The sequence below is a fragment of the Thamnophis sirtalis genome, unplaced genomic scaffold (genome assembly GCF_051295495.1).
Source record: "Thamnophis sirtalis isolate CommonGarterSnake01/CBP01778 unplaced genomic scaffold, rThaSir2_p1.2 scaffold_11, whole genome shotgun sequence".
Taxonomy (NCBI): Eukaryota; Metazoa; Chordata; class Lepidosauria; order Squamata; family Natricidae; genus Thamnophis; species Thamnophis sirtalis.
The window spans coordinates 57854179-57870030 of NW_028261391.1; the positions used below are offsets into that span (position 1 = coordinate 57854179).

General features: G+C 36.7%; 1 protein-coding gene across 1 annotated transcript in view; it reads left to right on the forward strand.

Moving 5' to 3' along the window:
• Positions 1–8576: 8576 nt before the first annotated feature.
• CCDC172 (coiled-coil domain containing 172) overlaps positions 8577–15852 on the forward strand; it is a 28561-nt gene continuing 21285 nt past the window's right edge. The window contains exons 1-4 of the mRNA XM_087725012.1: positions 8577–8655; positions 9497–9582; positions 12433–12549; positions 13920–14085. Coding sequence (XP_087581138.1) covers positions 8577–8655; positions 9497–9582; positions 12433–12549; positions 13920–14085 — 448 coding nt within the window. The remainder of the gene's footprint in view (positions 8656–9496; positions 9583–12432; positions 12550–13919; positions 14086–15852) is intronic.

Here is a 15852-nt window from a genome sequence, read left to right on the forward strand (position 1 = left end):
GTTATAGGAAAGCAATTTCTTTGCACAAATATTTGAATGAAAATTAGAGAACTGTTATGATTGAAAAAATAACATTTGTTGTTCACCCTAATTTCCTTCTTTTTATTATTTCCTCCTCCTCTCAAAAAATAAAACAAAGAACCCTGTAGCAAGATAAGATAAAATATGATTTATTTCCATGGTTGTAATACAAGGAAACAGAAGAGATAGTCCAGGGCATTCAAATGCAGGATTCAGGCCCAGCCAAATTTATTATTATGTTTGTACAGAGGAGTAGATAAAGAATACCTGCTTGTTTTATCTGCAATATTTTTCTCAAAATTAATGCTTTGCTTACACATGGAATATGATAAAATATGCCAATGATTATTTTTCAAAGCAATAAACAACGGAAGTGAAGACATAAGAAAACGGTAATTGTTAAAAGCTTCTGAAGAAAAAAGTAACAATCCAGCTAATTTTTAGTTAATTTTGCATGTTGCAAATGCCATAATTGAATTAAAGCATAGGTCTCCATCGGGATAATATGAATCCAGAGATCAGTATGATTTCCAAAGTATGAGTTCAATTAATTCAAAAGTAATCCAAGTTCTTGAGAAACAAATGCTACTTTTTTATAGGTAATCTTGGGGAAATGTTACCCATTGTACATGTTGAAGGATCCTTTTCTAATCAAACCAAGTACAAACTAGTGAAGTAAAACTGCTCCCTTTGCTTGGATAATAATTTACAAAAACATCATGTTATAGAAATATTTATATATTAATCACATTTATATGCATGCCTATCGCATAGGAGGGGATTTAAGACAAGATTTATTTGAATTTGTCCTATAAGCACATGCTTTTCTACAATTAAATATCATTCTGTTACTTTCCATAAGAGAGGTGGTAAGAGTTCAGCAAAACATCATTTCTTCTTTTTCTCAGAAGTTAATCTATGCAAGAAACAAACTGCCTGCCTTCTAAGATTATTTCTGATCTTAGTTTCTCAAATAACCTTTTTCTTACTAAAAACTTTGCTGATACCTGTTTTTTGAAATTTTATAAGCCCATTTGGTAGAGTTGAATACCAAAAAACATCTATCATCAAATGCTTTTTATTCAGTTCTTCATCACCCTCACTGTCTTCACTCCCCTTTCAGCATCATGTAATGTCTGGACATATTCAATCTCATAGGGAAAGAGATTATTCCTTCACTATTCTCTTATCACATAGAAACTCAGTTGTGCTTTTATACCTTAAAAATGGTGACAGGTGTTCTCAGAGCAAGTTGTTGATGCATTGTCTCAGCATCAACAACAAACACACGTGTGTGTGCACAGGCATAGAACCTTCTTTGTGCCATGAGACAATTAATGCAGTAGTTGGCTCCACAACATTTTGTCAACCAATATTCCTATGTAAATCTACTGGAAAAGCAGTTCATGTTACATATTATGTAAGGCAAATATAAAGATTTAGAGTATGGTTTTTTATTTATTAAATTTAAATTTATAGGCCGCCCAATCCCGCAGGACTCTGGGCGGCTTACAAAGTGAAGAAAAAAAAAAGAAAAAAGAAAAATAAAAAAATTATTTAAAATTCGCAACACGCATTCGCTCTAGTCAGGGCTGGACCTTTCAATGCTCATAACTTATGACCATTGTGGCATCAAAATTCAGATGCTTGGCAATGGGTTCATATTCGTGCTGGTTGCAGTGTCCCTGGGATCATGTGATCACTTTTTTTTTCTGTTAAAATGTTTTATTTTCCATTTTTCATTTTCATACAGTCACATCTATACTGTGCATAACCGGGGCCATACAACATTAAACAATAATCACAGCAGTTCCTCTTGTCAACAATACCCCCAGAAGTATGCTTTTTAAGGGGAAAAAACCAATACAAAGAATTGAGATCAGAATTATGTTAATTTTTAAAATGTCTCTAAATAGGGTTATCATATTTTAATTTGGAAAATTATTGTCAATTCAACAAATATACAGGCAAAGGGAATCAAATGTTAAATACTTTTCATAATTACAGCTGTTCTTTCTATTCAGATTTAAGTTAATAAACAAATAAAACAAGTGTTATAAGAGAAAACAAAAGAGGACTTCAGTTTTTACTATTCAGTTTCAGAACAATCTGTGAAAGAAACAGTCCAATGTAATTGTTTCAATGTGTGTCTGTGTGTCTTTGTGTGTGTGAGAGAGAGAGGGAGAGAGTAAAAAAATCTGTTTTCTAGTCAAGCTTCTGAGGAACTTAAGCCACTCAAGTGTTAAATGTTTTGAGACCAAATATATATTCTTTAAGTGCCAGAAACATCAGTTTACTACTTAACTATGCCATTCCATTTTCTCTAATCTTGAATCACTGAAAAGCTCCTTAATATGGAAAAGCACAATGAGACAAGTTCCTCACTGACATTTCACATCAGTCACAGGGATTGCAATAGACATAAATCTTTATAGAGCTGACATTTTATTACTAAGGCACATCACAGTTCCTAGACGCATAATATTTCCTCTGTTTTAGCTACTTTCTAAAATTATTACTCATTTCAGACATTACACTAAGGCAGAGGTAAACTCTTAGGTGTGATCTCAGAGAATTCAAAGAATTATCAGCATATAATGTTAATATTACAGAATGGGAAAATTATTAATCAAACAGGTGGACAGTTAACCATTTCAATCACTCTAAATGTATGTACCTGAAACCAAATCAAGTTTTAACCTAATCTAACCAAAGTTAGACTCCTGGTACACCACTCAAAAGGTAAGCAGAGTCCATGACACAGGACATAATATTGTACATCAAGTTCATTTAGACAATCAGTGATTTCTTTGGTTTTCATTTAATATGTGCTATGGAGTCCCCAGCCATTGCTGTAAATATATAGCTTATCTGTTAATATTTTATGTGACATGGCAATGATTGTTTATTCAATAATGGTTAATACTGTTTAGCAAACTATGTGTAGTCACATCTTCTTGAAAAAAATTGCCGTATGTTTTTAATGGTCATGGATTGTATGAAGTCAGCAATTTCAAATAAGCTGAAGGTCGTATGCATTTTATACATGTGGAAATAAAATCCCTGAGGTGTAGATACTTTCACAAAAGAACTAGGGGACAAAAATAAATGGCAAAAGAAGACCAGGTAGAGCAGGGAAGTTAAAATTGGTGGGTTTTTTAGGCCTTAAATACAGTTTCTTTGAATTGAACTGGACTCCTGTTGCACTGATTTGTCCTTTTAGTCTTCTTTTCAACAAAATGGAAGTGATTTACTAATGAGTTGTTTCGTTTTCCCATTATAGGCTAAGGTCCTGATATTTCCCATGGTTTCATATCTAAGTATTAATCAGGTATGATCCTGCTTATTTTTTGACATCAGCCAAAATGAACTAAATATTACTGTGCTCTTAAACACATTACTTGGCTAACAGAAGGCAGTCTTCTACCATTCTGCCTTTATTAAGACATTTTGCATATATAGCCATTATAATTATTATAAATCTTATTTATGGTGATAATAAACCTTACATTCTACCAGGAATTAATTCATATGCTATTGTGCTTCATATCACTTTTTTTTTCAATGCTCTCTTTGATTTTCATAATCTCAGAAAATGCCTGATTATATATGAATATAGTCATTTAACAGGACTTACCCAACACTCTTGACTTGGAAGTTCCTAGATAACAAATATCCTTTGCCCTGTTGGAAAATTAATACTGATAATTTCCACATTAGTTTGCATGCATTACATTCTCAGTTACTCCTCAAATCTTGATCAGAACAAATGTACGTGCCATTCAATACCCTAGCATAAAACATAGCTTGATGTTTGCTTATTTAGTATACATTAAAAAAAACTTCAAAAACAGATAACTGGCAAAAACAGGACAAAAGAATGGCAAAGGCAGAGTGAAAAAAACCATGAAAAACATGAAGAGATAAAGAGTGATTGCTTAAACAAGCTCTTTTACTAAGATACTTTTTCATCACAACACTGCATTTCCCTAAAAAAGTGCTAATCACAAGTTAACAGCTCTGTAACATTAATTAATGTAACATTAGACCCCTATGCCAGCTAGCATCTGCTCCCTGAAACTGACCAGACCTTAATCAGTTTTACAATGACAGGCTTTTGATGTGGTAAATGCAGTCTTTGGGCAAATATTTTTAGAAAGGTTGCCAAAATTCTTGTAATTGCTATTTCAGTGAGACAATTAATTTTATAACAACCTATTGTTTTCCCCAAGTTATTTTCTCCAATTACATTTTTTAAAATGTTTTCACTTACTCTCTTAATTTGTAATATGTATGGAAATTTAGTTTTTCTTCTTTTGATTAATACTTTGATTTTAAATTTAACATTCCATTTTTAATATTTCCTATTTTTCATCTTATTCTTATCTGACTTTGTTGGTCTGTGATGTATGCTTGACATTTTTATTTTCTTATAGCATTCAGAATAGATGAATTTTCTGTTATTCAGCTTTGTCAATCAGTAATTTGAATTACTATTTTTAAATACATTTAAAAACATTTCTTTCCCTCAATCAAATCCAGTAGCTATAATTTCTATGTGAGAAGAATGTGCCTAGCATTAGTTGTTATCTTTAAGCAGTTTGCCAGAAAAAAATATGGTAATTCTAAGCCAAAACTACAATCATGCATGAATATAAAGATATTAAAATCTAGAATGTTAATTGCAAGGTCTTAAGCTTCCATGTTTGATTAAAAATATAGATTATTTTGATCATATATAAGCAATTACTGTAACACGTACATGGGGCTGCCCTTGAAGAGTGTTCGAAGACTTCAGTTAGTCCAGAACGCAGCCGCGCGAGCGATTGTGGGTGCACCTAGGTACACCCATGTCACACCTATCCTCCGTGAGCTGCACTGGCTACCCATTAGTCTCCGGACCCGCTTCAAGGTGCTCGTCATTACCTATAAAGCCCTACATGGCATCGGACCTGGGTACCTGAGAGACCGCCTCCTGCCGATTACCTCCCATAGACCGATTAGATCTCACAGGTTAGGTCTCCTCCGGATTCCATCTGCCAGCCAATGTCGGCTGGCGACTCCCCGGGGGAGAGCCTTCTCTGTTGCAGCTCCAGCCCTCTGGAATGACCTCCCCGTGGAGATCCGGACCCTTACTACCCTCCCGGCCTTCCGCAAAGCCACCAAGTCCTGGCTGCTCCAGCAGGCCGGGGGGCTTGTGAAACATCCAGCCCCACGGAAACTGTGAATGTTGCATATTTTAAAGTGTTGTTTTTGTCTATTTATCCCCCTCCCCTTGTTTATTGTGAGCCGCCCGGAGTCCTTCGGGAGTGGGCGGCATACAAGACAAATAAACTAAACTAAACTAAACTAATTTGCAAGTTTGGATAAATTCTTATAAAAATGAACAACAGAATTCTTATTCATAAATTAATATCTACATAGTAATAGGAAAAGATAAAAGGTCAGAAAGGAACTTTATCAGTTACTAATCTATTTTGTTTACAGCTTAAAAAATTATAATGTGTGAAGTCTACAAAATGCAGATCTAGGCTGCAGCCCACTGCCAGGCCGCAGACTGTTTGGAACCTGGCCGTGCAAGTAGTGGATTGAGAGCGTGCACAGGAAGCTTCTGTCATGCAAGTGGCAGCCGCCTTGCATTTGTGCTTGAAGCTCACCTTGCATGAGTGGCTGGTATGCATGTCTGGTGCTCTCACAAATGGAGCTGCGTGCGCTCATGCTGCATCCCTACCACTAGCAGGGAACTATCTCCTCACCTTCCCAGCCAGGCAGTAGTGGGTTTCAAAATTTTTTAGAACCTCTTCTGTGGGTGTGGCCTGCTTTGTGGGAGTGGCTTGCCAGCCATGTGACCAATTGGGAGTGGCTTGCCAGCCATGTGACTGGGTGGGAGTGGCTTGCCAGTCATGTGACTGGGTGGGCATGGCTTGCCAGTCATGTGACTGGGTGGGCGTGGCCAACTTGTAAAATGTGGTGAAACTCACTTCACAACGCTCTTGCTTAGCAGCCAAAATGTTGGCTCAGAAACTCTGGCATTTGAAGCACGCAAGTCTTAAAGCTGTCAAGTTACAAGACCCTTGCACCACTAACCCTTTAGAAAAAAACAACCCAGAGGTGTTCAAACTTGACAGCTTTAAGACTTGTGGACTTCAGCTCCCAGAATTCCTCCTCCAGTCATGTTGGCTCATCAACTCTGGCATTGAAGTGTGCAAGTCTTAGGGCTGTCATGTTACAAGGCCCTTGTATCCCTACCCCTTTAGAAAAAAACTCCCAGGGATGTTCAAACTTGACAGCTTTAAGACTTTAAGGTTTAGATAGGACTCTTAGAGGCAGGCGGGGCAATTGGTGAGCAAACCAATCAGTGAGCGGCGGGCAAGGCAAGCATGGTGCGGATGGGTGGGTGGGGAGCTGGAAACGGTTCTAAACAGCACGGTAGATTTGTGGAACTTCTTCTACAGAAGAGGTTAGAACTGGCAGGAACCCACCTCTGCCGCCAGGCCACCAAGCCAGAAAGGTAGGGGACCACTGATATAGATGGTCCACATACCCTTTATCTATCAATATTGTTGTACTAAAGATCAAATATATATATGCTGCAGTATATTTAAAAAGTTAAAAGTTGAGTGGGGTGTATTTAACCTTTTTACATGACTATACCAGGGTACACTCCAGCCATTCTGAGGATGCTGTCAAAATTCAGTCCTGACAATAGAAATAATAATACAGCAACAACAAAAGACTGGGGCTTCTTTGATCTCTTACAATCAGATGAAGCAGTCTGTGTCACTTCTACATAGTGGCCTATCTGCATTCATATCACAAATCAGTCTAAAGCAGCAAGCCTGCTCTTTGTATTTATACCTCTCTTCTTATAAAGTTCCATGCATAGTATCTGTGTCTTAATGTGAATCAAACAAGCACAGGCCATTACCTCCTGGAGGCCAGGATGGGGAAGAATAGTGCTTAGTGGTTGCCAAGACTATATGGCTGTAAATTTAGTGCCTCTTGGATCCCAGAATCAGAGGATTCCCATCCTTGACTCTGAGCATTGTCCACTCAGATTCAATGAGCAATTTGGTAGTCTTCTGAGAATCAGGTAGCAATTGTAGTTGACATTGCCGGGGGGGAGGGGGACGTGGCACCATTTCATCTTACGTGCCACTTGACCTATTTGTGGATTGGGGGGGGGACCTGTTCACAGTCACCTCACTTCCCAGTCATATCTCAGGTGCAATACACTTTACATGGAGTTGGTTTTAAGGAACATCAGGAAGCTAGAGCGGATCCAGAATGAAACCCTGCAAGGAACTATGGGCACTTCTCCCAAGGGCCGTTTGACACCACTACTTTGCAAGCTGCATTCATTCCCAATTGGTTTCTGGGTGCAGTTCAGAGTACTGATTATCACCTTTAAAACTCTACATGGCATAGATCCGAGTCCTCATACAATGGCATTTTCCCTAGGGTGCCACACACTGTGAAGGGATACTCCTTCCCTGAAAAGAGACTGTCTTGTGAGACTCAGAAGACAAGCCTTCTTGGTGATTACTGGGTCATATAAAATGACCTTCCTCCTTCAAGGTTCAAGGTTTATTAAACTTGTATGCCGCCCTATTCCCGGAGGGACTCAGGGCGGCTAACAAATCAAAGGGGAGGGGGTAATACAGACAAAAAGCAAAAGACAAACAAACAAAATACGGAAACAATTTAAAAGCAATCAACAGCCACACAATTCGAGTGGGGATGGGAACTCATCAGCCCCAGGCCTGTCGGAACAGCCAGGTTTTAACGGCTTTGCGGAAAGCCTGAAGGGTGGTGAAGGTCCGGATCTCCACGGGGAGGTCGTTCCAGAGGGCTGGAGCAGCCACAGAGAAGGCCCTCCTCCGGGTGGTCGGCAATCAGCATTGGCCAGCATTGGCCGGCGGATGGAATTCGGAGGAGGCCTAGTCTGTGGGATCTAATAGGTCTTTGGGAGGTAATCCTTATCCATAAATGGCTCCGACTCTGACTTTAAACCTGGCTCTTCCTCCAGGCCTTTGGGCCCTGATACGTCAGAGCCCCAATGGGATGGTAGTGTTGCTGCTGTTTGAGTCACCATTTTAATGTTGTATTATTCCCTCTTGGTGAATGTAGTACACTTTTGTATACTTTTTGTCACATGTTGTTGCCATTCAGAATTATTTGGCATGAATTGGGCACCCACAGAAGTGAATTAAACAAATAAACCATCTTGTGAGAGACTGAGCAAGTGGGAGATACCATTTCAAACTGAAGGTGAGAGAGAAAATTTAAAACCTCACCCATCATAAAAAGTTACCAGTCCATAGCACATTACATAACCAGAGTTAATTACCCTTCTGTCCTATGCTAGTTTAATAGATGACAGACTTTGTTTATTACTCAGAGCAAATTAAAGTCAGGCACCACACATCTGATATGGTTTTGTCCAGATTTCTCTGTATGACCTCTGTGGAAAAGGCTTCTTACATTGTAGCTCGGTAGCTAAAACACAGCAGATCAATTACTCTTTTCCTCTCCTCATACTGAGAAATCTCAAAATGAACCTAGACTCCTTGTTCCAGCAAATCTTCCTTGTAGAACAGAAAGCTGAAGAAAAGAGGTGTCTGATGCATCAAGGTCAGGGCCTACCCTTATTTAATTAAGATTCAGACACAGATACTACACAGGGATCTTTATAAGAAGGGAGGCCTAAGTACATAAAGCAGGCTTGCTGCTTTCAGCCTGACCTGTGATACGAATGCAGAGAAGCTAATACGTGGAAGGGCCACAGATTGCTTCACCCGATTGTTAAGAAGCCCCATTTTTTGTTGCTACCCTGGTTGTTGTTATTGTTGTTATTATTAGTGCTTATTTTGTCCAAGTTTTCCTGTTCAAACTTTCCCTGTTGTTTCAAAACCATGAATGTGGTTGTGGTTTTTTTTAAAAAAAATGGCACATGGTAACTTTAAATGTCCCTTTGAGACTAAGTAATTGAATAAAAGAACATTACAGCAATCATGAAGAATTACGATATCCTAACAATGCTTTGTATTGTTCAATTGCCAGATGGTAGAGTGTTTATTTCCTTTCTGCAGGGATTTGGAACTGATTTTGGAGAACTGGAAAAATGGTATGTGTGGGTGGGAGGGGGGGGAGAGGGAGGGAGAGAGAGAGGGAGAGAATGAATGTATTGCCTTTGAAGATTTCTGGCTCACCAGAATTATTGAAGGTTTTTATTCTCTGGATTCAATTTATTCAAATGTAGGACAGCCTATTGAGTTAAAAAAAAAGGTTGTTATTTTTTCCTAAAACTGATTAATGCTGACTTATTCACAGTGGTACTCATAATGTATTTGCCTCCATAAAATGTGTATTGATCAAATATCTTTGAGATTTTTTATAACTATTTCATGTCTATGAAAAAAGAACGTTTGTTTCTGAATACATTCAGTGTATTAGTGTACGTTTTGTATTGCAGTTAAACAGGAGATAAGCAAAAATCACGAAAAAGCTAATGAAATTACACAGCAACTTGGTGAAGAAAAACAAAAATTGGAAATTGAAGTAAGAGCAATGGATTTTTTAAACTAATGTTTTAACTTTTGATAACTTTTACTGTTTTCTTTTTGTTATATATCAAAATTTATATTAAAAAATAGATGGAATTTATCATGATCCATATGTGTTAGCATACAGAGCATGGCTTTTTTATAGTATTAGCAGTGTTAAACAGGATTATTGCAAAGGCGTAGAAGATACAAATGGAAGGAAGGAAGGAGGGAGGGAGGGAGGGAGGGAGGGAGGAAGGAAGGAAGGAAGGAAGGAAGGAAGGTAGGTAGGTAGGTAGGTAGGTAGGTAGGTGTGAGTTCCGGCAGGCACTACTGCCGGTTCACTCATGTGTGCGTGTGCGCACATACACAGTGCAAATAAATTTACACAGAATTCAAAAACAAGATAGTAGCGCCATAGGCGCCACCCGGAGAACCGGTTCAGAGGAGTGGCCGGCCTGGGTTGCTGCCAGTTCCAGCAACCCAGGCCGCTGAACTGGTAGGAACCCACTACTAAAGGCAAGCAGGCGGGAAGGAGGAAAGGAAGGGAGAGAGGGAGGGAGGGAGGGAGGAAGGAAGGAAGGAAGGAAGGAAGGAAGGAAGGAAGGAAGGAAGGAAGGAAGGAAGGAAGGAAGGAAGGAAGGAAAATTTTCTTATCTTTGGTATTTATCGGTATTAAGTTTTGTTATGTTTCTTGATAGTGGTTAAATGTGGACATCAAGTTAGGTCATAATGTCTGATGACAAAAATGAACCAAATAATGGAAAATATTATCTATTAATTATGCTTTGGCAATAACTAATATGTGAATAAAACACAATTTTTTGATCTAATCCTTGCAACTATTCTAGAAGAGGATAGGGTAAACTATGATTTATTTCAGGTATCATTCAAGGAATTGTAAGAAGTGCTCTCAAGCCTGTTCAGAAAAAACTTTCAGGAATTCTTAAAGAAGAAATAAGCTTTAGAAGACTCCAACATTTTTCTCACTTCAGTTCCTTGCAAGTTTAGAAATTTGTTTTGATTGCATTTGCTTTCATTGGAGGGTTTTTTATAAAATTAATCAAAACTTCATAAAAATGGGCAGACCATTTTTCCAGGTCCTTTCAGACCACCTTGAAAAAAAATTAGGAGAGATTCCAAATGCAGGTACTCTAGGGACTATTTTTTTTAAGGTTAGTCTGAGGCAGGATTCAGAATTTTCCATCTCTGTAATTTCATTTCAACAGCATATTGTAAGCAGATCAAATAGATATAAAACCCATAGTAATAGCAATAGCACTTAAGACTTATATACCGCTTCACAGTGCTTTTACAGGCCTCTCTATGCAGTTTACAGAATCAGCATATTGCCCCCAACAATCTGGGTCCTCTATAACTGCCCATTCAGTTGCTAAGCTATTTAAAAGCAATCTAACGCTTTCAGTTAGAAGACTGTCCAGCTATATCACATTTTTAAAAAATATTGTGTCTTTTTTGTTTAATGCTAAAGACTATAAATAAGTTAGGAAGCTATAATACGAATATACAGAAATCCACAGAGATTATCAAAAGAATGTGTTTGAATGTTCTTGAACATTCTTGAATTTTTTATGACCTCTCATTTAACCATAAACCAAGGTCACAGAAGAGGAAACCCATTGTCCTTTCTGCAAAATTTGTCAGGCAATGACATTCATTCGATTGCTGCTTATAAAATAATTTATGACAATCATAATTCCATGTATACATCACTAATTTGCTATTGACTCATTCTGATTTACGGTTTTGGTTACTATGGCAGATATAGAAGGTTGGTGAAAGTGGGGAAACAATCTCTATGAATTACAAATGAGGAAAACTAGAAAAGCATTCCTAAACCAATTATAACTTTAAACTCACATAATTAATTACAGAAAGGTCAATGAACATTAACTTATATATTTGGCTCAATTTATTTTTCAAAAATCTGTTGCATGCATTCAATATCCTGGAAAAGCCAATATGCATTACCTCTGCTGGTTGAAATAAATTCAGTTCACCATTATAATTGTCACCACTTATCAGTTTTGGAATAGTGAAAAAATTCAAAATATCTCTTCTAATGCAGTGTGTATTAGGTCGACTGCAGTTCCATTCTAAATACCATTTCCAGATTGCTCTACAAATTTTATTTCTAATTTTCATGCATTCAAAATATTATAAATATATAGAGAAATACAGAGGGAAAAAAGCTCATGTAGCTGAACTGCTTTTGATCAAGGAAGTATACGTTTTTGGTATGTTCTTGTGAAAAACTAGGTAGCATGTAATTATAACTTTGAATTATAGCATTTCACCTTTCAAGGTTCAGTACTTTCTTTTCAAAAATGCTGCTCTCAAGAATATATTGTGTAAGTTGTTTAGGATACAGCTGATCTCACCAGTATAATCCAATATAAATGTAGTCACTCCTTGACCAGCATGTCCCAGTTCTATAATGACCAAAGAGAAAAGGTCCTTCACTAACAGTGAGTCCTGATTGGGAAATGAAATGCTCTGTTTCTCCATGACAGTGAGCTATTGCCAAGGCATTTGGAATCCAGCGGTCTCAAATGTAAAGAAAACTGAACCAGAGAAAGAGAAAGTTTGGCAGCTAGAATTTTGAAAGACAAAACTTGGATCTGCATCTCCAAATTCTTCTGAAATAGAAAGGTTGTCTAAATGCAGGACTTCTACATATTTTAAAATACTTAAGAGATAATACAATTTTTTAAAATGTATTTATATTTGTTTTTAAAATCTTACAAAGATTACCATATGTGTAACATCTGTCTAACAACAAACCATAACAAAAATACCACTTGTTTTTAATTTCACAACCTATATGTTTTTTTTCTTTTTATAGGCTCAGTTGCTATCTGAAAAGCTCTTTAACTTGGAACTTTTCAAGAAACGGAAAGAGAGTTTAGAAAAACAGAAAGCTGATCTTCTAAGTCAGAAGAACACTAATCTTGAAGCATATGTATGTTTCCAATGGTAGCATTTTAAATATGTAGTGTCCAACCTTTTTAGAATTACACTTAGCCCAAAGGTTTGGGGTTCTAATGAGGCAACGAGTAATGGGTTCTTAGCCTATGTTAAGATAATTGATTTTTATAACTAATTATGATAATTTATTTCCACAAATAAAAAAATAAAAATGTACTATTTAACACAATCATATTATTATTAGTAACGAATAAATTGCTAGTATTGCTTACCTAAGCTAAGCAGGTAGACAGATAAGTAGTATCTATGAGTCTGTGAGGGAACTCAAGGCAAAAAAACTTTATGTCATTCTTAAGGAATTTAAGTTCTTGGTTCAAATGGCTTAAAAGGATGTAGTGTTTTAAGAGAAAGGCAGTTAATTCTGTTTTCAATTAAGGACATAATGGTACTTATTTTTTTTACCATTTCCATGCTGGCATTTTTCAGTGAATGTGGTTGCTATTATTCTTGTAATATTAATAAACATAAAATATATTCCTCATAAGGAAATATACTTTGAAATAAATTTTACTGAAATCAGTTGAGATTATTTATGAGAAAATGCAATTTAGGCCATGCATCATAAAGAAGTGATTTTTCCCATATTCATAACCAAATGGGAAATTTCCATAGTGTACAAATGTAAGATGAATATTTTTATTATGCTCTTATAATGCATACTCTTGTTGCTATGCTCTGAGAATGTCTTTTCTTTCATGCCTTCATTGTCTGTTAGCAGGCCTTTTTGCTAGGCCGTAACTAGCAGCAAAATTTTCTATAGGAAATGGTTTAAACAGGTAGCTAGATAGGACTTGCAAAGTCTGCACATCTAGCCGCACAGGACGGATGTAGCCGACCACAAATTGTTCTTGATACCTGTAGAATTTGCTTGTTTTGTACTTGCTTGGAAAACAGCTAAACTAGGGCACACACGTGAAACTTAGGAAGCGCGCAGTTATCAATTCTATTATTGGTCCAGATGCATAATTTGTAACCAATGACATTTGCAATGTTTGAAAACCTCATTTGCGTATGAAAGTTTATATATTCAGCTTCGCTACATAATAAAGTTGTCATTCACCCAGAGAGATCGTGCCCTCAAGTTCTTTCTAGGATTAGCTTCGTGGGTGACCCCACGTGATATTGTTGTGCCCAGGTGCCGCCCTGGAGAAGCCGTTTCCTCCAGGGACGGACTGAGGCACTAACATACTCTTATATTTGTTTTCTATTCGAAGATCAGTATAGTGGGTATTATAGTATTTTGACATATCTCCCAATATTTTCTATATATTAAAATGTATATTTAAAAAGTAATTTAAGATTATTTTTTCCATTCACACTTTTTACATTTTATAACATAATAAGAAAAATCTAAAGACAAAAATTGCTGAAGAAGATGAAACATTTTTGAAGGAAATTAAAAATTTCAACAATGAATATGGGTTAATATTAAATCGGGAACTTGTAATTAAAAAAAGAGCTCAGGCTGAAATTGGTGAACTAGATCAGAAGGAAAGTCTTCTGAGAAAAGGTAGGTTTTCAGTTTAAACATTTTATCTTAGATTACTGTAGAATATAAATGTTTGTACTAAAACTCTCTGGCAAATTAAATTCATATTTTTCCAGACTTTACTTTTTTTATTTAATATAACCATTAGATTAAAGTGAAAAATAGTACATTATAGTGAAGCTTCCTATCTGCTGCAGATAACTTTAACTGTGGATTTCAACACACTATTATATTTATGTAAGATATACTAGAGACTAGATTTAAGTTATTGTTATTTATCTTCCAACCTTCCTTTTGCTATTGTATCCTACTGCATCCTTAGTAAATACTAGAATATGAAAATAATAATAGCTGTATGTAACAAGTATTTTTTTAAATATTTCTAAATCTCAAAGTGTAGAGCGTGTAGAGATTTGAAACTCATGGCGTCATGTGACATATGGGGCCTTTCTCCCCCCTCTGCTAAACCAGGCGTGGGTGTCTGTGACTCATCCAGCTTGCAGGCCGGGAGTTTGACAGCCCTGGTCTAGAGTTAGAGTCAGTGTGAATTGTAATTAGCACAGGTAGCAGTCAAGTTGACCATTTTTCATGTAAAATTGATTGTTTTTTTAGGATAGCATCGCAGACATTCTTTCATGGCCTTCTTGTGAGCACAGAGTATTAATCATGACAAGGATGGTAGCTACATCACACAATATTAGTCATAGGATAACTGCAGTAGTGGCAGACAAAGAAGATCAGTAGATCTAGCAGCAGAATGGCCTAGCAGTCCATTGAGGATATGTGGCACCTAAGAACGGCTACACTGGGATTTTTTTTCTCTTGTGGCATCTGTAGTGTTACAGACTGATAGTTTGATAAAGACTTTAGATTGTAGAGTTATTTCAATAGAAAATCAAAAGCACAAAAATGTTTTTGTTCCCCAAAGAAAAGAAATATCAGTTACCAAGGTGGCGCAGTGGTTAAATGCAGCACTGCAGGCTACTGCTAGATCAGCAGGTCAGCGGTTCAAATCTCACCGGCTCAGGGTTGACTCAGCCTTCCATCCTTCCGAGGTGGGTAAAATGAGGACCCAGATTGTTGGGGGCAATATGCTGACTCTCTGTAAACCGCTTAGAGAGGCCTGAAAGGCCTATGAAGCGGTATATAAGTCTACTGCTATTGCTATTGCTACCTGCTCTGAAAAGTAACAATTAAATAATAAATGTGGAAAAATGCAACATACTTTTTAAAAAAAGTTGGAATAGGAGAAAAATTACAGATTTTGGCATGAAACCATTCCTTCTGCTACTGGAAGTCTACTTGTAACTGAGAAATGCTTTCTTCAATAATATCATGAAATGCAGGAAATTTAGGAATCTGCATTGGAAACCACATGCTAAATACTGCTTTGATCAATAAGTACTAATAGAATAGAATAGAATAGAATACCATACTATGCCCTTTGGGATAAGAAACATTATTGTGCTAGAAACACATACAGCAAAAATACAAAAGAAAATCACATTAAACTCACACAGTTACTAAAATAAGTATAAAATTTGTATTAAAAATAATACTTTCTGAAGGCAAAGTGAATAGAGGCAACTATTCAGGCAATAGTTAGCAAGTTTAATTTCACAGGTAGTGTGGTCAACAGTATGCTACTACCTAATGTATCCATCAAATGACAAACTTAAGCAGACATTAATTTTCATATCATTTTTATATGAAGGTAATTAGTCAAATAAATCTGTATAATTGCAAGCTCTTGTATGAGGAAAATGTGAATTTTAAAATGAACCAATG